The 27,162-nt window shown below is 39.2% G+C and overlaps 1 protein-coding gene across 1 annotated transcript in view; it reads left to right on the plus strand.

Moving 5' to 3' along the window:
• The window catches only part of LOC109235454 (polyadenylation and cleavage factor homolog 4), a 10,133-nt gene continuing 1,486 nt past the window's right edge, over positions 18,516 to 27,162 (plus strand). Inside the window, exons 1-6 of the mRNA XM_019401572.1 lie at positions 18,516 to 19,034; positions 19,685 to 19,786; positions 19,873 to 20,136; positions 24,422 to 25,114; positions 25,537 to 26,487; positions 26,574 to 27,122. Of these exons, the coding sequence (XP_019257117.1) occupies positions 18,687 to 19,034; positions 19,685 to 19,786; positions 19,873 to 20,136; positions 24,422 to 25,114; positions 25,537 to 26,487; positions 26,574 to 27,122 (2,907 nt within the window). The 5' untranslated portion in view covers positions 18,516 to 18,686. The remainder of the gene's footprint in view (positions 19,035 to 19,684; positions 19,787 to 19,872; positions 20,137 to 24,421; positions 25,115 to 25,536; positions 26,488 to 26,573; positions 27,123 to 27,162) is intronic.

Below are 27,162 nucleotides of genomic sequence, written 5' to 3' on the forward strand. Positions count from 1 at the left end.
TTCTAAATTTGGGATATGACTCTAACAGAAAAGAAGTCACACGAAGTGCACACACCTTCATGATTTAGAAGACTCAGAGAGAAGAAGGGTTTCGTAACAGTTTATATACAAGTTCACGGAATATCAAAACGGTAAAAGCAACACTTAGCACATCAGGCCCAAACATGTAACAAAATCAGATCAAATATAACAATTTATCTAAGCTCGAATTCTGAACCCTGAACCAAAAGTTCTGGAATCTTTTCCCCAGCAGAGTTGCCAGAGATGTCACACCTCCTTTTTTCACTACACCCCCGGAAGGGGTATAATAAAGGGAGTTATTTCCAACTTGAAGTGACAATCGAAACGGGATTTATTATTAAAAGATTCAGAGTCGCCACTTGGGAGATTCATGGTGTCCCAAGTCACCGGTTTAAAATCCCGAATCGAGGAAAAGAATGACTCTGTTTAACAGTCCGCGAACTAGAAATTCGAGTAAAGAATTCTGTTAACCCGGGAGAAGGTGTTAGGCATTCCCGAGTTCCGTGGTTCTAGCACGGTCGCTCAACTATTTCTGTTTGTTGTCGACTGTTAAAATGGCCGATAATAGTTGTTGTTTCTACTTTTCAGTAGTTAATTCAAGCCATAATTTAGGATTGTTTGGATTTGTGATAAATCTTTGGGGTCGAGTTGTATTTGAGAACTTTGATTGTTACTGAATAAATTCAGATCCTTGAAATTAGTCATAGTTAGCATTTGATCAAGCTGAAGGGTTTGGTGTGGTTGGAATTGGGTTTGGGTTGGTCAGTAATTCCAAAAGGGTTTCAGGGGTAGTTTGGGTATGGAAAAGGGTAGTTTTATTAGAAATAGTAATTTCAGAATTAATACAAGGGTAGTTTAGGGATTCTAAGGGCAGAAAAATCAGAATAGAACCCCCTAGGACTTTCTAGAAGGGGTTTTAAACTGAAATTCAGTAAACCTAGGGTAGTTACTTGTGTAACAAGTCAGAAAATAAGGGGTAAAAAATAGAATTAAAATAGGGACTAATGGGTAAAGTGAAAATCTGAAATTGGACCCTAAGTTTACCTATAAATAGGCATTCATTTGCCTTGCTGAGGAGGCTTTTGGGAATTCCTGAAAATTGCTATAGGTTGGAGCCCTTCTCTCAACTTTCAGATCTGAGATAGAAAATCACAAATTCAAAAAACCAAAAACAATAGAAAACAACAAAACACCAAAATGAAAGTTACTGTTTCATTGCTTCCTTTAGATCATTTTCGAACTTTCAGCCATTAATTCAGCTCTTTGGCTCATTTAGGATCAGAAATAGTTGGAACCTTTCTGCTTCTGTTCTATATTCAAAATTACAGCATTTGGAGTCATTTGTAGGATTGGATCTGTCTGTTTGAGTTCCACTGGGTTATTTGCTGAGTGAGAATGAGATTTTAGATTCAATTTCAATTTCAATTGGTTTAGTCAAATTGTGTCTGGTTCATTTCTGGTTTCTGCTGGGTTTCAAGCTATTCCTGGACCGATTGAGTTAGCTCTGGGTTGTTGTTGATTCCTGCCTGTTGTTGCTGCTTGTGACTGCTGAATACCAGTTGATTACCTGCTGCTGACTCCTTCTTTTTCTTCTGTTCTATTTTAAATCCAGGTACACCGTTTAAACTCACACTAATGTAGCATCAAATTGGAGTGAAATGAAGTGATGTTCCAGTTTGTGTTCACTTGAATAGCTGAAGTTATAATCAATTGAGTGTTATGTAGTTATTTAGCCTTAATTTGTTTGAATTATATTGAACCGGTGATTGTTTAATTAGGACTATTTTGTTTAACTTGTAGTAGACTGTTAGTTGTGGTTTGGACTTTATTCCTCCTGAAATAGAGCCCTTAGTGTAACGTGGGTTGACTACTTTTTTTTATTGTTATTAAACTGGTAATCGAATGCAAACAGCAGCGCATAGGCAGCTGTTCACGTTCGTCTAGGTCTAGTAGACAGGCCATGTATGTATGATTCGAAATCAGAAACTAGCCGTAGACTCATGTGTGATTTAAATGTCAGTAATCATTGTTGAATAAGTGTGATTCATTAGAGTTGATTATAAGTAATCCGGTTTCATTAACATCACTGGCCATCAGTTTCATCAACTACAATAACTTAAAGTGATACTAATCTTGAGTGCAAAATCAGAATTCATAAGTTGACACAGGTGTAAAGCTAGGTCCGCAAATCAATTACATCTTACATCAATTGATCAAGCTGGGCTGCTCTAATTCATGAAGCCCAAACAATTCTGGTCTAGCTGCATAATTTTATAGGCAGGCCCAGTTGATTTGATACCGGTCCTGTGAACTGTTACGGGCCCAGTCTGCCCAATTCCTGAGTAATGAAACTGAAGCTGTTGGGTGAAAATGGCTTGCTTTACTTGTTCAATTCTCGGGCCCAATTGTTTGATATTGTCTTATGGAGTTTTGGACCTTTCACACACGTTAATTACTCGAGACCTTTTCTTTTATTTTTAGAGGTAAATCAAGTGGAAATTGTAGTTTGCTCTAGGTTGGCCTTTAATCAATATGATGAGACGAGCCTCGCCAAATAAAATGTACAAATGGCGAGGCCCTCAATAAATGCTATAAAAAAAAACTTAGAACTCGGGTGAACCGTTTAGCGAATTCCACGGTTTTCCTCAAAGATAATAACTCGTTAGTCACTTTAGGCGCGTTTTAATAATCTTACCTTCGTAATTACGGGTGCACATTTATGTGACCCAAATCCAAATCTCAACGGAGTCGAAATGTGTTAACAATCACGGGTGCACTGGTGCGACGTGGTTCGAGACGCATTTTCACGACGTTGCAATTCTTTAAAAATAAAAATAAAATAAAATAAAAGCGGTTTATTAATAAAAGGGCACATAGGTTAGAACATGTTTTAAAATCAGACAAAAGCAAATACAACAGTTGAGCGACCGTGCTAGAACCACGGAATCCGGGAATGCCTAACACCTTCTCCCGGGTTAACAGAATTCCTTACTCGGATTTCTGGTTCGCGGACTGTTAACAGAGTCATAATTTCCTCGGTTCGGGATTCAATCGGTGACTTGGCACACCATTAATCTCCCAAGTGGCGACTCTGAATCTTAATAATAAATCCCGTTCCGATTGTCCTTTAAGTGGAAAAACTCCTTTACACTCTCACGGGTATAGTGCAAAAAGGAGGTGTGACAATGAGGACGTTGTCTCCTTATATGTCCGAACTCTCCACACTCATAACAACTCCCTGGTGCAGGGAACGGGGACTGAAGGGAAACCCTAGCACCGGAATGATCAGTAGAAGGACCTGGCATAGAAGAGCCCATAACTGATGGAGCACGGGACGAACTCTAGGCTGGAAGGCCACTAAGTAATGAATGGCTCTGATGAGAACTATGAGATCCATGGCCCAATGATGCCCCACGATGAACTGGGCGAGCCGACTGAGCATGTCTGAATGGACGGCCTCTGCCGTGCTGAAACTGACCTCTCGAAGGAACACCACCAAAACTACCAGATCCCCGAGGCCTCTTGGCCTCCCTCTCATCTCGTTCCTGGCGATGAACTGACTCAATCTCGCGGGCAATGTCAACAACCTCCTCAAAAGTAGCACCCGACACCCTCTCTCTGGTCATGAAAATCCGAAGCTGATATGTGAGGCCATCAACGAACCTTTTGATCCTCTCTCTATCCGTAGGAACCAACCAAACAGCATGACGAGCTAACTCTGAGAACCTCATCTCATACTGCGTCACAGTCATACCCTGACGCAACTACTCGAACTGCCTGCGCAACTCCTCCATGCGAGACTGTGGCACATACTTCTCCAAAAAGAGAGTGGAGAACTGCTGCCAGGTAAGGGGGCGCTGCACCAACAGGCCTACGCCTCTCATAAGCCTCCCACCAAGTAAAGGCAGCTCCAGAAAACGGAAAAGTAGTAAATGCGACCCCACTAGTCTCCAGAATACCCGCTGTACGAAGAATCCTCTGACACTTGTCCAAGAAACCCTGGGCATCCTCGCCCTCTGCACCACTGAAAGTCGGAGGCTGAAGTCTACCAAACCTCTCCAATCGACGCTGATCGTCCTCAGGCATAACTGGTACTACAAAATCCTGAGCAGGTGCAACCGGCTGGGCTGGTGGTGCCTCCGGCGTCTGCAATCCCTGAACAACCTGCTCGAGTGTGCGAGCGGCGGGAGTCTGAGTGCTTCCCCCAGTCTGAGAAGTGGTTGCTGTAGTAGAAACTGTGACCGCCTGAGCAAGACTAGTGCACACGGTCAAGATCTGAGCCAAGGTCTCCTGAAGACCCGGAATAACAATAGGCACAGCGGGTTCCTGATCTGGTCCCGCTAGAGCATCCCACACTGGAATCTGATCAAGAACTGGGGCGGCTGGTGGATCTGCAGGTGCTGCCCCATCTGCTGTACGGGCTACACCTCTGCACCTACCACGGCCTTGACCGCGACCACGGCCTCTAGTGGCCCCAACTGGTGGTCGTCCGTCCTAACCGGTAGCACGTGTCCTCACCATCTGTGATAAATAGAACAACAGAAGTTTAGTACTAGAATCAACAGATTCACACGACAGGAATTTCAAGAATGTGAAGTTTTCCTAAAGGTTCTGCAGCCTCTCGAGGATAAGTACAGACGTCTCCGTACCGATCCGCGAGACTCTACTAAACCGCCTCACAACCCGTAAGACCTATGTAACCTAGGCTCTGATACCAACTTGTCACGATCCCAAACCACCCCGGCCGTGATGGCGCCTATCACAGTACTAGGCAAGCCGATTCAACACTAATAACATAAAGGTCTTTTATAAATTCATTTCCAAATTAGTTAAGAACACAATGTCTTTTATTTTAGTATAACAAAATACGCGAAAAAACAAATACGCAAATACATCCACACTACTCGATCCTGGTGTCACTAGTCATGAGCCACTAAGATACTGTCCAGTACTGTCTACTCAATACAAGAAAAGACTGAAATAAATAACACTAAGGATAGGCAGGAGAAAGGAAAGGGCTGTGAACGCCGTGCAGCTACCTTGCTATCTCCAGAAACACTCAGAAGCCGCTGAAAGCTCTCACTCGGATGCTCTGGCACCTGGATTTGCACACAAGGTGCAGGGAGTAACGTGAGTACGCCAACTCAGTAAGTAACCAAAGTAAATAAAGGCTGAGTGCAGTGACGAGCATTTAAATCATATACATAATCTAACACAGAATCTCAATAGAAATATCAAAGTCAAATCCGTAGTTCAATTTCCAGACATCTCGTAAAAATTTCAGTTTCGATGAAAGTTAATTAAAACATTCGTTCAATATCATGCAATAGAGACTCAACATAAGAGAAGGGTGTAAACAACAAATTCATAAACAAGCCCCTCGGGTAAAGTATCACTCATATATATATATATATATATATATATAGCCTCTCGGGCAAGCCTCTCAGTCACTCGTGACTCAACTCTCATCAATCAGCATTCACACTCAACACTCCCGCTTAATAGATATCTCATAATAATAACCGCTGCGGCGTGTAGCCCGATCCGTAAATATATATAGTTGACTACGCTAGGGGGGGTGTGCAGACTCCGTAGGGCTCCTACAGCCCAAGCGCTATATCGTTGCGGCGTGCAGCCCGATCCATATACATATAAATATCGTTGCGGCGTGCAGACCGATCCATAAATGTATATATAATTCTCACCATCAGGTCCTCGACCTCTCTTTGTCACCAACCTAACAGCCACTCGGCATTTCAGTAAAAATTCTAGGAACTCAGCCCAAACAACTTTCATATATTTAAAATAGAGTATCGAAACTGAATCAAAAGTAAACAAGTGAAAATCATGACTGAGGATATTCTTTCGAATCAAAACAGTGTGAGGAAAGTAGTAAAATACCCCTGAGGGTCCAAACAGTTCGGCACAAGGCCCCAAACATGGCATTCAACCCAAATTAACAGATTCATTTCTAAAACACATAGATATCATATAGAGTTTATCAAAATAAGCAACTCTACAGTTACTACGGGACGGACCAAGTCACAATCCCTATCGATGCACGCCCACACGCCCGTCACCTAGCATGTGCATCACCTCATTTATCAAAACAGTACGAAATTCCGGGGTTTCATACCCTCAGGTCTAGATTTACAATCGTTACTTACCTCAAACCGGATAAAAATCTACTCCGCGATGCCTTTGCCACTCGACTCGGCCTCAAATCACCCCGAATCTATCCAAAATTAGAATCATAACATCAATATATGCTAAAGGAATAAAGCCCACGCGAAAATAATCAAATTACACCAAAAATCCCGAAATTGGACAAACCCGACCCTCGGGCCCACGTCTCGAAATCCGATAAAAATTACACCATTAGAATCCTTATCCTCCCACGAGTCTACCTATATCAAATTCACCAAAATCCGACGTCAAATGGCCATCCAAATCCCAAAAATCCACTCTCCAAATTTCTTCCATTTTCCCAATTTTCACCTCAAATTCCCAAATTAAATGATAAGAATCAAGACATAATCATGGAATTCAACCATAAACAAGTGAAGAACACTTACCCCAATCACTCCTCTGAAAATCTCCTCTGAATTCGCCTTCTCCCGAGCTCTCTAATGAGTTTTGAAATTATGGCCTAAAACCCTCGTTTTTGAACTTAACATTCTGCCGAGATGCGACCTTCATCGCGAACGTGACATCCTCCTCGCGTTCGCGTAGAACAAAACTCCACTGCTCACTTTTTCCTCTTTCGCGAACGCGCGCGAAGCTTCGGCTACCAGAGCCTTCGCGAACGCGATCCTTCCTACACGAACGCGATGAACAAATTCCTGGGGTCCCAGCTGCTCCAACTTCCCTACGCGAACGCGACGCCACCCGCGCGTCCGCGATTCACTAGAGACCCAAACCTACGCGAACGCGTCCCCTTACTCGCGAACGCGAAGAGCATCTTCACCCCCTGACCAAGCTCTTCTTCGCGAACGCGGGACAATCTTCGCGAACGCGAAGAACAAATCTTCTGCAACAAAATACCAGCAAAAATCTGCTAACCTTTCAAGTCCAAAAATGACCCGTTGAGCATCCGAAATACACCCGAGGCCCTCGGGACCCCAACCAAACATACCAACACATCTCCTAACATCATTCAAACTTGTTCCAACCTTCGAAACATTCAAAACAACACCAAAATATCAAATCACCATCGGATTCAAGCCTAAGGATCCCAAAACTTCCCAATTCCGCAAATGATGTAAAAACCTATCAAACCTCGTCCGAATGACCTGAAATTTTGCACACACGTCACAAATAACACAACGGACCTACTTCAATTTCTGGAATTCCAATCCAACCCCGATATCAAGATTTCCACTACTAACCGGAAAACGCCAAAATTCCAATTTCGCCAATTCAAGCCTAAATCTACCACGGACCTCTAAATTACATTTCGATCACGCTCCTAAGTCTCAAATCACCTAACGAAGCTATCTGAACCATAAAACCCCAATTCCGAGATCATTTACCCACAAGTCAACTTCTGATTGACTTTTCCAACTAAATGGCCAACTTAAGAGACTAAGTGTCTCATTCCTCTCCAAAACTACTCCAAACACGAACCAACCAACGCGATACGATGAAATGTAGCCGAACAACACATAAAAAGCAGAAATTGGGGAAACATGGCTGTAACTCATGAAACGACCGGCCGGGTCGTTACATTTTCTTTTTCTCTTTACAAATAGAAATAAAATTTGCACTATAAGTATGTGAATATTTTTGTAATTTTTAATCGAATAAAATCTATTTAGAGTAAGATAAAAGTTTAAAACATCAAGATTAGACCTAAAGAAATATTTATACTAAAATAGTATAGAATTTGGATGTGATAAAGATTTAGTTGTTCACATTTACAATCAATATAAACTATGGTTATAATTTATAATAGTCACGATTATGTATTAAGCCTTAAATATTTTTGCCGGAAACATAAGGCTCATTCCTCCGTATTTGACTTTTTGGTGAAGTTCTTATAGTCTTTGAAATATGAGTGGTTATAGGTTATTTGCACCTTTCCCCTAATTAATTTATTAAAATGTAAAAGTGGTTGTGTCATTTTTTTAAAAATTGGCATATATCCTAGCGAGCATTTTTGTTGCAGAGAAACTGTTTCAAGATTGAAATAGTTATATATGTCTTCTTGAAAGTTAATTTACTTATGCCTATAATTATGAAGTAATACTATTTTAAAGGTTCGAGTGCGAGCCGTAGTGAATTTTGGTCTATTATGCCAAAGATTTAGGGTAAGACGGTGGGTTCAACTCCCAACGCACTATGTTGATGAAAAGACGCTGGTTTCGAGTTCCAACGCATTATGGTCTAACATGCCTTTATATGGGGTAAGACATTGGATTTGAGTCCCAATGCACCATATTGATAATATAATGGTGACTAAAGAAAAATAATATGTTTTTCATGTGAAAGAATGAAGCTTGTCCAACTTGATTCGCGCCATTCTTGAAGTGAATATGGTAGCGGTGCATAATACGTCTAAAAGAGAAGATAAGTGGTTGACCAATGAACATTGGCGTGCCAAAGACGAGAATAATAATAGTCATCATTATGATAATTATAAAAAGGAGAACAATAAGGGTTCTCAAAATATTCCTTCAAAATGTGAAGTTGATGTCTGCCATCAATGTGGTATAAAAATAATAAAGCACGTCCATATGATTATAGTCCACTTGAAGAGAATATGACTTGTGATATGCATTGTAAATGCAGGCTCATTCCCGAAAGTGAATGTTAATATATATATATATATATATATAAGAATGTGCTAATGCATGGTTAGGCAAATACTACAACTCACCTCTAAGGGAGGTTTGAGAGAAAGAAAGATAATGAACATTACTGTGTGGTTACATGAATATGTGTAACGATCCAGCCGAACGTTTTGAGCATTTGCATTCCATTCAGCTATTTAAAGTGTTGAGCAGCATCTTATGATGTATCATGACTTGTGTGTATCGTCGGTTTTGGTTTTCAGGTATTTCGAAATTAGTTTGGAAAAATGAATTTCATGTTTGAGGCTTTAAGTAGGAAGAGTTGACCAAGTTTGACTTTTGAGTATTTAACTCCGGATCAGAGTTTTAATGGCTCTGTTAGGTCGGGATGGTGATCTTGGACTGGGGCGTATGCCCGGATTTTTATTTGGATATTTCTAGAAGGTTTCGGCACTAATTGGCGAAAGTTGGAAAGTTGGAAATTTGAAGATTTGGAATATTCATAAGTTTGACCGGGAGTTGACTTTGATGATATCGGGTTCGAATTATGGTTTCGAGAATTGAGATAGCTTCGTTATGCATTTGGGACCTGTTTGCAAAATTTGAGTTCATTCAGAGTTAATTTGATAAGGTTCGGCACGAGTTGTGAAAGTTGAAAGATTCAAAGTTCATTAAGTTCGATATGAGGTGTGATTCGTGGTTTTGATATTGTTATGCGTGATTTAAGGCCTCGAATAAGTTTGTATTATGTTATGGGACTTGTTGATATGTTTGAACAGGGTCCCGAGGGGCTCGGGTGAGTTTGAGATATGCTTGGGTTGTGTTGCGCTTGTTTTTTATGTTTCGACGTCGTTTCTTCAAGCCTAATGGTACCACATTAAGAAAATGAGCTCCAATGTCTGTTTTGATTGAAGAATTAGATACGTATCATAATTTTGAAACCATAACAATTGGAATCATCAAGTTTCGACATCATATGAGGAATTTATGGTCATTTTACTAAGAATTGGGTTGCCAGAATTTTTTCCAGATTAATTACAAAATTGTCATTGAATTCGTATTTAAAAATCTGCATTATTTCAAAAATATTAAAACCAACATATCTCCTTCATTATAAGGTCAAATGGAGTGATTCAAAAGCTTAACTTGGCTGAAATTTCCCAAAAAATCCATTGGAGGTATCAAAAGCAAGTTTCGGGATCGTTTAGCGCGAGAAACGAGGCAGAACAGCTGGGAAAAAATATATAATATCGAGGATTTGTTCATTTGGTCATAATTTAGGTTAGGGAGCTCGGATTTGGGCGATTTTCACCACATGGATTGGGATAAGTGTTCTTAACTCGATTTTGGTTATATTTTATGAATCTATCTTCATTTTTGGCATTTGATTGATGATTTCAAAGTGAAATTTGGGGGATTTTGTCTAAAATTTTATAAAAGGGAATTTTTGAGTTTTGAACATTGATTTAGAGTCGGATTTGAGTGAAATTATTATGGTTGGACTCGTAAGTGAATGGTTGTCGAATTTTATAAGTTTTGTCGGGTTCCGAGGTGCGGGCCCGAGTTTAACTTTTTGGTTGACTTTGGGGCTTTTGATTAAAGATTCGACATTTATCGATCGGGTTTGTTTCCTTTGGCATTGTTTGATGTTCTTTAGTTGCTTTTGGCCAGTTTCGAGCCGTTCAGAGGTCAGTACGCACGGGATGGCATTTTTAGAGTATTGGTTGGCTTTTTCGGTATTGAATTTAGCTTGTTTGAGGTAAGAATCCTATCTAAACCTGGTTGAGACACTAGTTACCCGAATTATTAGTAATAGCTACGTGTTATGGGTATGCGCATGCATGGGGTTTGAACCCATGTGCTGACAATAGGGGTCTTTATCCATGCTCGGGTTACGTTTAGGCTATGATAAGCCTAGAATTGACTGTTAAGCTTTAAGCTATGATGTTTCTCATATATGTAACATTGTGTGAGCTAGTTGAACCGTGTTTGAGGTTAATCCCTGAATGAACTTGATAAATGCTATTCTATGATGAAGTTGTCGGTTTGAGCTATGATAGCACACTCTACACATGCCTACACTTTAGCATATCATTTATACCAGTCCAGGAGCATGAGATTTGTTATTCATTCATCACAGGCGGATTGTGTTGTTATGCCTGTGACCATGTCAGACGGATTATGATATTGTGCATGTGACCACGCCGGGCGGATTATGTTGTTATACCTGTGACCATGCCGGACGGATTATGACATTGTGCCTGTGACCATGCCGGACGGATTGATATTATTAGCACGTGAGTTGACCGTACAGCACGTGAGTTGTTCGTGCAGATCCAGATATTGATATTATAGCACGTGAGTTGTCTGTGCAACACGTGAGTTGTCCGTACGACACGTGAGTTGTGCGTGCGGTTGATATTATTAGCAAGTGATTTGTCCTGCGGCACGTGAGTTGTCCGTGCAAATCCAGATATTGATATTATAGCATATGAGTTGTTCGAGCGATTGATATTATTAGCACGTGAGTTGTCTGTGCAGCACGTGAGTTGTCCGTGCAGCGTGTGGATACGGATCCATCCCCCTAGGATCACCTTCTCATGTTTCTCTCATGATGGTCTACACGCGGATTGTGAGAAACTGACGGGTTTCTGATTGATGTGAGCTCTGGGAGAGCTGGTTACTGTTATTGGATCGGGTTGCGCGCCGCAACGAACTGATATTTGGTTATTGCATTTCATCTTTACTTGCAATTTCTTTGACTGCGTACCTGATTTACTTGCATATCTTCCTTATATGTTGGATTGTTGCCTGAGCAGAACACTTTAAAAACCAAGAATATGAGCATCAAAATGGTTTTACCTGAGATTTCCTGATTTGATTATATATTTGTCCTATATTTGTTGAAATTATAAACTGCACAGGTGTTAGTGAGTATCATCTATAGTTCTTCTTTCTTCTATCTCATCGAGGTTAGTTAGGATATTTATTGAGTACATGGGGTCGGTTGTACTCATAATACACTTCTACACCTTGCGTGCAGATCTTGGTGTTGATGCTGCTGTGTATGGAGAGGGCTGGCATTGAAGATGTACCTGCGTCCCAATTATGACTATCACTTGTCCTTGGTAGCTTTAGATTCGAATTCTATTCATTTGCATTTCAAACATACGTTGTATTTATTTTATTTCAGTTTTGTAAAATCTAAGTCTTAGTGGCTCATGACTTGTATTGCCAATCCTTGGGGAGTTGTATAAAATTTAGTTATCCCATCTTTGACTCATATCAGTATTACTATATTGTGTTTTATTGTTAATTGGCTTACCTAGCCGGTTAGGTTAGGTGCCATCACGACGGTTTGAATTTTGGGTCGTGACAATATGTCATTGGTCGCGTATATGTGGTATGCCAAAAATATTTTGTCATGCCTTATAAAAAGTTATTAAAGGCAAAATTAAAGCAATAAATGATTTTGTTTATGATGATTTTGACCATGACAATAATAATAAATATTTTTTTCCTATGGAGGAGATATTCAACATTTGGATGGTGTGACAAAAGATCATGTAGTACAGAATTAATTAAGAGCTCCGGAAGATCTAATTTATTACTACCCAGATGAATGAAATTGTTCATGACATTGATATTGTAGTAAGTCTCAAAAGAAACTTTTTGAGTTTCAAATGTATTAGCCAAAGTGGTTGGCATATTGAGACTATAAATGAAGATGATTGAATATCTTCATATTACTATAATTAAACCGGATAAATATAAAAGCTACCTGACTTTTCTTCTATTTGTACTACACAAGTATAAGCATGATGATGGAATCACATGCCACAAGTAAACTAGAGGTTTACTGGAACATATATTAGTTGGTATGACCGATTGACCATCTTGGTTCAATTATGATGCGAAATTAATTGAGGATTCACATCGGCATATTTTGAAGAAACAGAAGATTCTTCAAGAATTCTCTTGTGCTGCTTATTCTCATGATATACAAGTTAAGGTTGGGATTGAATCCCTTAATTTTTGGAACGAATAAAAGGTGATATATATATATATATATATACACACATATATGGGCCCATCACCTGCCATGTGGACCGTTCACTATTATATGATTTTAATAGATGCATCTATTGTATGGTCACATGTGCGTTTGTTATCAACTTGCAGTTTGGTTTTTGCAAGGTTGTTTGCTCAAATTATTAGAACACAATTCCAAAATATAAATTATGATAACTATCTTGATAATGCTGGTTTAAATCCAAGTTGGTTTAGTAGAAATTGTATGTCTCCAATTATACCTAAACCATTAGGTATGAGAACAAAGCTCCCAAAAAGAAATTTGGAATGAGGCGTATTATTTAATAGACAACAGCACTTGTACGCATCTAGCCAACAAGTTATGATAAATTTTCCCTATCACAATTGGTTCAGGGTCAGAAACCAAATAATTTTTATCTAGAAATATGGATGTGCTATATGATTTTATTATCCCACCATAATGCACAAAGAAGGGTTTCCAAAGAAGGTTGGGATATGTGTTGGTAATCCAAACATCATGGGGGAGAAAATGGGCAGCTAAAAAAGTAATACATGGAATGAATTAATATGAGTACATCTAGATCCTCGTACAAAATGTGAACTTAAAGTTCAAGTGATAATTCATTTACAAATATTGCCAGGCGCATTTGCTGACCCAAAGCTAAATGTCATATTTCACCTGTTAATGCTTCAGATAGAATAGAATCCATGCTGGACAGAGTCTATGGCATACATGAAGCGTAATAGACTAAGCAGTTTCAAAGATAAAACTCCTTGAAGAAGGAGAGGAGCAAATGATCAAGATGGGCATAATAAGGAGGCAAGTGCTCTAGAAGAGCACCACGACATAACATTTCATAAGACCTCATGGGAGAGGCTTAAGTACTTGAAAATAATGAGACAAAGAGATCTCAATAAGTTTTGTCTTTATTGGGTAACGATGGAACCGATATAAAGTGATCGTTGACGATATTGTTGATATAATATGGAGTTAAATTTTATTAATATTGACGAGGATCTTGAACTCAAATCTGTCATGAAATTTGGACAAATAAATGATTGATCAATGAAAAAAATATGCAATCAAGATTAACTTCACTTGAAAAATGTGAAGTTTTGGACAAATAGTCCCAACACCTGAAAGTATAAAGCCAATGAATGTATAAATGTGTTCTTGTGCGAAAAGTTAAATGAAAAATCACGTCGATAGACAAAAAGCCGACTTGTGGCACATGAAGATTTGTAAATATCCTGGCATTGATTATATGGAGACATGTTCTCCTGTGGTGGACGCAGTCATTTCAGATTTTGGTCCGACAATACATTTGATATGCGTATAATACAAATCCTTGAAAGGATTTTAATTGTTCTGAAGCATATAAAGGTTCCCAAAAAATTTATTAAGTAAAGTTTAAGCAAATCTTTATATGGATTAGAGCAATCATGGCGTACATGATTTATTTTTGTGTCTTAGAGCAATTGATGCACAAATGTATCATGCTAAAATTATGAGTATAATAATATGCTAGCGAGATATAGATTTACTACTATGTGGTGGAGATATCGGAATACGATTAGTATTATATTGCAAAAGAAATCCTTGATATAAATTTGTTTATTCTAACAAATATTGCCAAGGTTTTGTTGGTTATGCAAATGTAGGCATTTCCTGACGTTCGTTCTTCAAACAATCTATTTGCATGTGAGGGAACTGCCATATTATTATTTCACAAGGCAGTGTCGGTTATTGATACTTATTCAAGTCATGCCAATATACTAGCAACTGATAAAGCAAGTGACTCAACACACAACACATGTGTGATTTTTCTTTGAAGAGAAGACTCCAATAATAGTGAAGACGATGATGTTTGCTTATCTCAATTGAAAGAAGGATAATTGAAGGAGACAGAATAAAGCATATATTTCATCAAAGTTCTTTATCAGACAAAATCTTTACGGAACGGTGAAATAGATGTTCGACAAATTTGTTTGCTTGATAATTTGGTGGATCTGTTCAATAAAGCATGAGCAACCTCAACATTTGAGAAGTTGGTATACATGATCAGAATGCGTCATTTTGGAGAAATAAATTGATGTTTCCATCAGGGGGAGGCAAATACGCGTTCTACTCTTTTTTTCTTAGCTAATGTTTTATCCCACTAGGTTTTCCTGGCAAGGTTTTTAATGAGGCAGCAAGTAATGCGTACTACTAGATATATGTATTCTTTTTCCTTCACTAGAATTTTTTTCCCACACGGTTTTTTCATAGTAAGATTTTAACGAGGCCGTTATCTATGGACATCCAAGGAGGAGTATTATAAATAATTATCTAATACTGGATGTCCATAATTAATAAAGGAGTAATACCCACTAATCTTCTCCATCATCTATATAACTCCCACTACTCCAATACTTATGGAATTATGGTTGTACTCCCATACCTCCATAACCTCCCACATATTCTTTCTCCATGATCTCAAATGTTTAATGTCATGTTTATGGCATTATTTTATATACCTATATGTAATACTATAAATAGAGGATGAGAAATGATATTATAGAGACTTGGAAATCACTTGATAAAATAAAAATGTTCTATCTTCCTCTCTACATCTATTGTCTATTTTATTGTTTCATACTATTACTTTGAGCTTAGTTTTTTAACAACAATAACACGACCCAGTAAAATCTCACTAGTGGGGTCTAGGAAGGGTAGTGTGTACGTAGACCTTACCCATACCCGGAGGGAGTAGAGAGGTTATTTTCGAAAGACCCTCGGCTCAAAAATATGAAAAGAGACAATATATTAGTACCATCAACAGAATCTAAATGAATAATAATAGCATCATAAAAGCCAAAAAATAGATGAAAACAATAACAATAACCAGTAAATAGACCCGGCACTATAAAACGAAAGAGCATCGAGAATACAACATTAATCACTAGCAGTCTAAGACAAAAATCCTATTAGACTAGCCTCACATAGTTACGACCCTACCCTACAACCCTAATACTCGACCTCTACAGCTTCCTATCAAGGGCCATGTCATCGTAAATCTAAAGCTGCGCCATGTCCTGCCTGATCACCTCTCCCAAATACTTCTTAGGCCGCCCCCTACCTCTTCTCGTGCCTTCCAAAGCCAGCCGCCCACACATCCTCACTGGTGCGTATGGGCTTCTCCTATTTATGCGCGAACCATCTGAGCCTCGCTTCCCGCATCTTGTCATCAATGGGAGCCACGCCCACCTTCTCCCGAATATCATCATTCCTGATCTTATCCATCCTCGTGTGCCCGCACTTTCACCTCAATATCCTCATTTCTGCTACTCTCATTTTTTATATATGTGAGTTCTTAACTGGCCAACACTCAGCCCCATACACCATGGCCGGTCTAACCACCGCTCTATAAAACTTACCTTTGAGTAACAGTGGTACTTTCTTGTCACACAGGACTCCAGATGCTAACCTCCACTTCATCCACCCCACCCCAATACGGTGTGTGACATCCTCGTCAATCTCCCCATCCCCCTGGATAACCGACCCAAGGTACTTGAAACTGCCTCTACTGAGGATGACGTGTGATTCAAGCCTCACGTCCATGCCCGCCTCCCTCGGCCGGCGCTGAACTTGTACTCCAGGTATTCCGTCTTCTTCCTGCTCAGCTTGAAACCCTTGGACTCAAGGGCCTGTCTCCAAACCTCCAGCCTCTCGTTAATACCGCCTCGCGTCTCATCAATCAGAACTATGTTATCAGCGAATAACATACACCATGACACCTCCTTGAATATGACATGTTAGTGTGTCCATCACCAGAGCAAATAAGAATGGACTTGGCGCAGAATCCTTGGTGTAACCCCATAACAACCGGAAAATACTCCGAGTTGCCTCCTACTGTCCTAACTCGAGTCTTAGCTCCATCATACATATCCTTAATCGCCCTAATATAGGCAATCGACATACCTTTTTCCTCCAAGCTTAGTTTTTTTAACAAGTACTATTTTATTCCTATAGTAAACTCTGAATATTAAAATTTAAAACTTACACTAAATACGGATTCTTCTAAAATAGAGCAAAAAAGAAGATTAAGGCGCATCAATAGAAACGGGTATGTACACACTACACATACAGTCATACCGGAAAAGGTCTTGAAATACCCCTTTACTGTTAGAAATTGTTTAAAATTACCCTTCGTTATACTATTGGATCAGAAGTACCCCTACCGTTTTACTATTCAAACACATATACCCCTAACTTAATGGACTGAACATGTGGCACGCATCCAAGATTGTCGGTCCATCTAGTCTTATATTATACTTGACCCGCCCCTACCCGGTACCCAGAACCCATAACCTAACCCTCTTTAACAAATTTAAAGTCTGAACCCTAACTTTATGAACGATCAACCTTAAAGAAACACAGCAAACTCCAACACCCTTGCTGCCCTCTCCTTCAAGCTCCTTCCCGTCCAACACTGGCCTAGCTGACGGAATTAACATATCACATGCCCACCTCCTATCTGCTCATATCATTTTCTCCTTTACCTTCGTCCCCACAAACTCCTCTACAGCATGTCAGCATCCAAGATCAACCTGAAAGAATCCCAGCAAAAAGAGTGATAAGAATAAGATTACCAAAAACACCCAACATAATAAATGATGCCAGCTTTGAAGTCTCTGCTCTTCTTTAGCATATGCAATGACAACTCTGATTTTGACCAAACCTGTCTCCTTCCCCAACCCACCCCAAACCCCAACCCAGAAAAGAATAAAAGAAAACAAACGTAGAAAACCTAAACGATGCATAGTTGTAAAAGTCAAGGAAGGTGTTAATATAGTAAGGGAAAAGTCTTTTAGGTGTTCGATTTCAATTACTTCTCCCAAAAAAAAAAAATTTAAATAGTCTTAAGTCATAGGATATGGAGGAAGTCCCCGAAGGAAGATTTTTTCTTAAGAGAACAAATGTATTACTTCCATAGGCCGCCCCAACAACTGAGAGTCGAGCAACCAAAAGTTATTAGTCTAGATCACTGTTGTTTAGCTCATCCCCATATTTATTTTCTACACATTTATAGGTTCATAAGGAAGTTCATGCTGCCTCGTCGAGAACATGTATGCGTTAAGGATGCAGAAGCGTTTTTAAAACTGTGAATTGGTTTATTTCCATTTTTTTGTATCTGGGTCTCCTTCTTGACGAATCCTCATATCTAGAGAGTTTATAGTAAACTTTTGTTTTAGATAAATCTACAACAAACTATTACACTATCAAAATAAATATAGAGATTGTTGGCGATACAGATAAGCATTTCTCCAACAAAGGACAAGAAATATGGTTCATAAAGTTAGGGCTCATGCTTTAAATTGGTTGGAGAGGGTAAGGTTATGGGTTATGGGTTCTGGGTACCGGGACGAGTTAAGTGTAATATAAGATCAGATGGACCAACAATCTTGGACGCGTGCCACATGTCCAGTCCGTTAAATTATGGGTAAATGTGTTTGAATAGTAAAACGATAGGGTTACTTCTGATCCATTAATATAACGACGGATAATTTTAAACAATTTCTAATAGTAAAGGAGCATTGCAGGACCTTTTCCGATTACAATATTGGGAAGCAATTTATTCACTATATTTTTCCTTATTACAGCAATTTGGTCCTTTTAGGACATGGATTTATCAGTTCAGTTCTGGGGCTCCCATTCCCTCTAATGGGCACCAACCACAACTTAACACCTCTCCCTCTCTCTTTCTCCTTCTAAACACCCCGCCTCCCCCCAAATCCTTCCCCTCCGTCACCGGTGGCTTAAACCCTAACCCTAACTCAATGGCTTTAGCCGGCAGCTTTGCGAGCTCCAAGCCAATCCAAAACGACGCTGTTGTGGCGGCGCCACCAAAACCCTTGCCGTCACCTTCTATAATCGAACGATTTAGGGCGGCTTTAAAGGAGAGAGAGGAGGAACTTAGGGCTTCCTCTATGCCGGTCATCGACGACGACGATGATGTTATCGTGTTGCCCCCGACCATGGACGAGATTGTTAGGCTTTACGAGCTCTTTTTGTCCGATTTAACTTTCAATTCTAAGCCTGTCATTACTGACCTCACCATAATTGCCGGCGAACAGAGAGAACACGGTCAAGGCATCGCTGACGCCATTTGTTCTCGCATTCTTGAGGTAAGAGTTTTATTATACTCTGTTTTTAGGGTTTTGGAATGCCGCTTACTGCCACAGTTACTTTTATTGCCACGTATTCTGTGAATGCTAAACTGAATTCTGGTATGAAAATGTGCTAGTTATGGCGTGGAAGTCCTTGGCTATAAGTAATTTCAAATAAAATTAGATGCTTTAACCCACTCCAGTTGACAGATACTTGTAGAGCAGAATGACGCAGCTCCAAAATCCGGGATCTTATCTTGTCATGACTCAGCTGACCTCGTACTCGTTTTGAAAATTATCTAGTTCACAGGGGTTTGAGTTTTAAGGATTATAGCTGAAATCTTAATTGTCTCCCTACTCGCTTTGAAAATTATCTAGTTCACAAGGGTTTGAGTTTTAAGGATTACTAATCAAGTGCATTTAGACCACTCATTACCTCTATTGATCACCTGTTATAACTGTTTAGGTTAAGCTAAATCTGACCAGTACTTTGTTAGAAAATTTGTCAAAGAAGTGTGTACTCATTTTGTTTATGTTTACAAGTAGTCTCTGCATTTTCTTATTATTTATCTGTCAGGAGAACCAGTAAAATTTTGTTTGTAGCATGTCATTTTTATGTACTAGTTGCCCATAGTTTGCTGCATTCTCAGTTTATTCTTTTTTTTTAGGTCCCAGTAGAACAGAAACTACCCTCATTATACCTTCTGGATAGTATTGTAAAGAATATTGGCAGGGATTATGTCAGGCATTTCTCTGCCCATTTACCTGAGGTGAGTAAAATTATCAGGTTTTGGCTCATTGTTATGGTGTTGTTGTACCACTTTATATTATTTAATTTAATATTTCTATTTCCAAGGTTTTCTGTGAGGCATACAGACAAGTGCACCCTAGCATGCATCCTGCAATGCGCCACCTCTTTGGGACGTGGTCAACTGTGTTCCCAGCACCTGTCCTCCGCAAAATTGAGACTCGCCTCCAGTTTTCCCAGTCGGGGGCCCAACAATCTTCTGGCTTGACTTCATCAAGAGCATCTGAATCACCGCGACCAACTCATGGCATTCATGTAAATCCAAAATATTTGGAAGCGAGGCGTCAGCTTGGGCACTCCACTATTGATTCAGTAAGCTTTTAGTGAATCCTTATTCCCGACTTGACATCCATTCCCTTTAGCAAGTTTTCACGTTTGAATTATCTCTATCTGCTGATTGTTTTATGTGTTCTGGTGCTGTATTAAGTATCTGTTTTAATTGCTCATCTGTTCCCCCTTGGTTCTCATATCCATACCCAATATTCCAAATGGTAAAATAAGATTTAAGGATGTGGCCACAATTATGAAAACGTCTTCAACAAAAGTAGGTAGAGGGCTTTAATCTTGGCATTTTAAAAGTTTAAAGCCTTCTGCTCCATTTTCAATTTGGGAGATCTAGGTAGTGAAGGAACAAGTAAAGCTGAGTCTGGAAAAGGATTAATATGCAAGTTGGATCATTGATGAAAAAAATAATACGTGAAGACACTCTCTAGCTGCCTAAGTTGCTCGGACTCGGGTGTGAGTGTCCAATATGGGTGTGGATCTAGAAGTTGGACCGTTCCGGATCTAATTTTTATTTTTATTTTGGGGGGGGGGGGGATATGGATACGGGTGCGGGGACTCGGCTAAAATTAATTCAAAAATCTAAAACTAGAATATAAAAATATGTCTAAACTATGAGACATTATGTGGAAAGCTTATAAGGTATTATGAGATGGAGAAAATACTGCTCAAGAGGAGAATCCATGGAGATAAACTATTACATTTTCTTCGATTTCACCCTAACTTTTGTTTTGATTTAAAAAATCATTATATTTGTCCCGAATTTCTCTTTCAATTTTGGTCAAAGTACCCAAAATCGGTTGACCAAATCCGATATGGAGCCCACATCCACAGCCACGTCGTGTCGACATGGGTGTAGCACCAAAAGTGAAGAGTCCGAGCAACTTAACTAGCCGCACATTTTTTAGCGTGTAAACGTGTGTCCATTCTTTTTTATGTAAATAACATATAGGACATGTTAATTCTTCTGTTTGATTGCACGTCCTATAACTGAAACTAAATAGGCCCAAATCGAAACTTTGGGTCTTTGGATATTCTCTCTGTTACTTAACAAAGTGAGAAAAACCTTCTTCTTTGAATCTATTGGTATGTATTTGGATTTTGAACCTGCAATTAAGGATCTTTCTTGCTATGGTTAAGAACATAAATGGTGTATGGACTAGTCTCTTCGGGGATACCGATGAACAAAAGGTGTACATACTATAGTCAAAGCAATTGCTATTAAGTATGGACATCAATCTAAGGCCATGTTTTCAAGTTGTTCTCGAGTAAGCCATGCGACAAGATTGGACGCGTGTCCAATATTCTTTTCTTTTCCAAATAAATTTGTGTGAGCTTGCTCATATTGCCAGTCCCAAGTTCGTATAAAAGGGCTGGGGTAGGTTGACGACTAGCGTATAGTTCGTCAATTAACTAAATTCTTGATGATCATAGTATAAAATACTTCAAAATGAAATAGATAGTGAAGATTCATTGGACCCATTTTAGCTTTGGATTGAAGCAATGTTGTACCTTTTAATTTTGCTACAAGTGTCTATAGTACTCCCTTTGTTTTAATTTATGCGGTAGTGTTTGACTGGGCGCGAAGTTTGTGAAAAAAGATAAACTTTTGAAACTTGTGATCTTAAACATGCCATGAGATTGTTGTGGCTATAAAATTAAAGGTAAAATGGGAAGTTTAGAGCTGATTGTTTTCAAATATAAAAGGTGTCATTCTTTGGGTACAAAGGAAATAGTGAAATAATTACAGGTGGGGTACTTCCCCATCCAATTTTAGCGCATATTCTTTTCTCAAACCTAATTTAGCCTATTTTTTTAATATATTTTGAAACTTCTTTTCACCTATTAACAAGGTTAGAAACTGATTTGAGACTGATATTCATGTTTATCATCACAGATTTAAACATTGTTAGGGAAGTTAAAGTGAAAAATTTAAAACTTCATTGTTGGGGTTTTTAAAAGCTTAAAAACTCATAAATGGGTTTTGTGATTGAAATTTTTGACAAATTGATAACTGGGGTCCGTTGGGAATGTCATTTGGAAGTTGTGGTTAGAATTTGAAGCTATTTGGTGAATACTTGAGCTATTTGGTGATTTTTTTCGTGAGTTGAAGTTCGTAGGAGATGCAATCTAAATTTTGTATACAATGTTATATGAGTGTATAATATTGATATTAGGTGTATATACACCGCTGCCAAAAAATAATGGGATATATGGTTGTAAACTTAAAAACATGGTTACGTAGGTGCAATGCAGTGTGTTGGGTTGTACTTTGTGCAAATCTTTTGTAAATAGTGCCACCAAAAATGGAACATAGGGAGTAACGAAAAAAAAGGGAACAAATAATCCAGTGTTTTTAATAGCGAAAAGTGCAAAAAAGCGACAAAGTTCATAAGGCTTGAAGTGAAAAGCGAGATGCGAAGCGTGCGCTTCTTTGAAATGAAGTGCACAGTTTACACAAGTAAACAATATCAAATATATTAGAGTTTAGTAATTTAATAATCAAATTGTAATCTAAATAACTAATTTCACTATCATACTATAATGCCGATATAAAAGAACTCCTTAAAGTTGAGATTTAAAGAACCCAACTTTTCTGCTGGGATCACCTTGTGTTTCATTGTTCGAATCGCACACTTTTCTAAAGTGATAAGTCGATAACCCCTTGCTTCGCATGACTTCATTACTTTAGTAGGCAAACCGATGGCTAATAACACTGGATAGGTCCAAATAGAGATTCTAGAAAAAGAAACTTCTAGGCATTTGCATAATGAATAACACTTAGACTAAAGATAAATCCTTAGTTTTCCTGATCCAGAACCTTTCTTTATTTGGTAATTAATTATTCACTTCACCAACTAGAAAGTTGTGCTTTGGGTGTTTCTTAAAAATATGTCCTGTTATAACACCAAATTCGATATTGAAGGGTTGCATATGTGCACTTACCTTCCCTCCGTCCAAGTCTCCTAGCTAGAAGAGACAAGTAGATTTGATGACTACCCAATGATCTCAAAGTGTTTCGCTGTATATCAAGCATAGTAAGTGACATGTCATATAGATTAGGTAGTTATAAGGGTATTACAACAACAACTACTGTGCATCAGTCCGAAGCAAAGTTGGGATCGGTGATATGAATCCTCACTTCTTTCTTTAAGCTGTGCATATCATCATCATACCAAAATAAAATAAGAGTGTTAGTGAAAAATAGTTTTATATATAGAAATAATAGTAATAATAAAAAGAAAAATAGTACTCCCTCCGTTTCCATTTAGATGAGTTACTTTGACTCGACACAGAGTTTAAGGAAAAAAAAAGACTTTTAAAACTTGTGGTTTTAACAGCTAAGGGGTAAAAGCTTTGTGGGGCAATGACATTTGTGTGATTATAAAAGCTTCTCATTAAGGGTAAAATGGGCAAAATGAAGAGGTTAAAGTTGAATTATTTTCAATTGTAGAAATGTGTCATTCTTTGTGGAACAAACTAATAAGGAAAGTGTGTCATCTAAATTGAAACCTAAGGAGTAATAATTTTAGAAGTTCTCTGACAAATTTAAATCCTATTCCTAATAAGTATAACCTATACGGATCTTTTTTTTCCATTGTGCCCTATCTTTAGAAAAGTTTGCATTGATTCCAAAATCCAAAGATTTGTATGTCTTTCGAGACAACTTTTTTCCATGTGATTTTAGGTCTATTTCATTCCCTTTTAACTCCTTCATTTACCCTAGTTTTACACCTTCGGACCGATGCATCTGTAAGGCGACACAAGACATGATCAAACCATTTCAAGTGAGCTCTCATTTATCCTCAACGTGCTACTTGCACCTCTTGAGAATGCGGTCTTTTCTATCTCATCTAATCTTGTTTGACCGCACATCCATCGTAGCATTCACATATTTGCAACACTCGTCTTGTGGATATGCTGGACTTTAGCAGCCCAACATTCACTACCATATAACATTGTCGGTCTTATAGCTGTTAGATAGAACTTACCTTTCACTTAGGTAGGCTTTTCACTTAGGTAGGCACTTCTATCACATAACACTCCAGTAGCACCGTTTCAACCATCTAGTTTTAATCCTTTGGGTAACATCTTCATCTGTCATTGAATAACGAGCCTAAATATGTAAATTATTTGCATTTAAGGGTACTATTTTGGAAAAATGTTAGGCTTCAAAGTTGAATTGCAGTGGCCACCTTGCTTTATTATACTTGTTAATAGATTTACACTTCGGTGTCAAACATGTGGAGGGATTTTTAACTGCAAAAAAGTGATGACGAGTAGATTTTCTTACAGTGAAGTTTGACTGTTGCAGGTTAGAGCTGAAAATCTTGCAGGCCATATATCTTCAGATCTGGAAGCTAAGCAAGTTTTGTCTACAGCTTCAAAGAATGCAAGGTCATCCTCTCCTTATAGAGTGGGGCCCGCGAGGTCATTGTCACCCACCCTTGATGAGTTTGCAGTGGATAATTCTGCCATAGGACTCAGAGAAGGGGCCTCACCATCTCATTCTGCACTTGATTATGGGCTTAACAGAGTAAGAGGTAGAGATGATGAGAGGAATGAGTGGCAGAGAATTTTGCCTGATGATGCGAATCAGCAACCAGACATTCCTGTTAAATATGGTCTGAACAAGGATTTTGATCTTCAAGGACCTAGAGCTTTGATTGATGCTTATGGAATTGATGAAAGGGAAAAATTAGCCAATCAGAGGCAAAGAAAGATGGGGAATGCCGCTATGAATGGCTTAGGTGAAAGGATAGCCGTAAAGACGTGGCAAAATACTGAAGAGGAAGAATTCAATTGGGAAGATATGAGTCCAACTTTAGTAGATCAGAGTCCTTTTAATGATTTGTCAACATCTGTTCGTCATCCTCAGAGTATTAGGACGAGACCTGGCTTAGATTCACAACATGCTGTGCCTTTAGTGACTGATCCTAGAAGGAGCTGGTCTAATCGAGGACAATATTCGTCAGTTCATGATCCTTCCTTGGATGATGTTCACTCGGTTAGTATTGATGTCCTGTCGCATGCAGTTATCTTTTCCTTTTTTTTTTGCTTGTGGATGCTCTTCAAACTTTGTTTATGTCTCTGATATAAGAGCAATAAAAATTAGCCGTAACAGCATTTCTGGTTATCTTATCTTCAGCCCGTTGTTCAGATTGGAATTCTTTTTCTGCTTTCTCATTGGCTTAAACAAACCTTATTGGAGCCTAGTGGCTTTATTTGGTCTATTTATCGTGTATCCGAGTTATTTCACAGTTGTGGACTGGACCTGTAATTCTAACATTTGTTTTCCTCGTCAAGATAGCATCATAATGCACCATAAGTAAATTCATTTGCTCCTTTGTCTTGTAAGGGCATCGTTTTGTTTCCTCGCGGAAAAGAATGTTTTTTTTCATATTGAAATTATGTCAGTTCTTTTGGCAGTCTGGTCGAGGGGCGAGAAATAAAATTACTGGATATTGCGATGAGACATCTCTGATTTCAGGTTCACATTATCTTCAAAAACTTCCAGAAAATGTGCCACTGTTGCATCAAAGACATTTAAAGGTTGAAGGAAGTGGAATCTCATTAGTGACTGGTGAACCAAAGCATCCTTTGATTAGCAATTTGGTTGCTGATGGACATACTTGGAGGCCGCCATATATTCCGCCAAGAATGAATCCTACTTTTGACTCTTCAGTTCAGGATATTCGGGCTGTTACTGGACGGGCCCCGATTGTACCATGGCCTCCCACAGATGTGCATAATCCCCAATCTTTGACTTCAAAACCTTTTGTTCTGCCTCATCAACATATCAGAAGTCCTTTTGAAGTAAAGAATGCTAGCAGTTCAGTTGTCAATCATAATCTGGACAAGTCAGTTCTTCCTGGGCAACGGATTGATAATTCGAAGAGCAACTCATATATCAAGTTTCCGCAATTTCCTAGTCAACATCTTGCATCCTTTTCTGCAAGTCTTCAAAACTCTGAACAAGTGGCTCCAGCAGAATCTCAGCTATTGTTTTCTCAGCGTATGCATCAGACTACGGTTCCAAGTGCCTCAATTCCAGCCTCGAACCATTTGCTATTACCGCCAATTTATGGATACAATCCACAGGGTCCTGGTTCTTCTGTAGGTACTCTGTTGCCCCTGCCAGTTTCAGGTCCGCAGGTGTCTCTGCCATTGGTTAATATCCCAAATACATCTTCACAATTCTCCTCAGGGGCCTTCCCACCTTTGCCCAGAGGCCCACTTCCCATGTCATCTCAATTCACGCCAACATCCCAAAATCTAGGTCAGGTTACTCCTAACCCTCCGGCAGGGGGCTTTTCAAGCTTGATTAGTTCACTCATGGCCCAAGGTTTGATTTCATTGACAAATCAAGCTCCTCCACAGGTACTGAATATTTATTCTATGTCAAGCTTTCTCTACTGTCAATTTTCTCGTGAAGATTTTTCTCAGCCATGTGATTCAATTTTTAGGATTCTGTGGGCCTTGATTTTAATCCGGATCTCCTTAAGGTTCGTCATGATTCTGCGGTAACTGCTTTATATGCCGATCTTCCAAGACAGTGCAAAACTTGTGGCCTACGATTTAAATGCCAAGAGGCTCACAGCAGTCACATGGATTGGCATGTAACTAAGAATCGAGTATCAAAAAATCGCAAGCAGAAATCTTCTCGTAAGTGGTTTGTAAGTGTCAATATGTGGCTTAGTGGTACGGAGGCTTTGGGATCTGATGCAGCTCCTGGGTTTCTACCCACTGAGCAAGTTGTGGAAAAGAAGGATGATGAAGAATTGGCCGTGCCTGCTGATGATGAGCAAAATGTTTGTGCACTGTGTGGAGAGCCTTTTGATGATTTTTACAGTGACGAGACTGAAGAATGGATGTATAAGGGGGCTGTCTATATGAATGCACCAAGTGGGTCAACTGCTGGAATGAAGAAGTCTCAGTTGGGTCCAATTATTCATGCAAAATGCAGGTCTGAATCTAGTGCAACTCCACATGAGGACTCCAGAAGAGTGGATGAGGTGGGCTCCCCTCTCTCCTCCCCCCCCCCCACCCCCCCCT

The sequence above is a fragment of the Nicotiana attenuata genome, chromosome 12 (genome assembly GCF_001879085.1).
Source record: "Nicotiana attenuata strain UT chromosome 12, NIATTr2, whole genome shotgun sequence".
Classification (NCBI taxonomy): Eukaryota; Viridiplantae; Streptophyta; class Magnoliopsida; order Solanales; family Solanaceae; genus Nicotiana; species Nicotiana attenuata.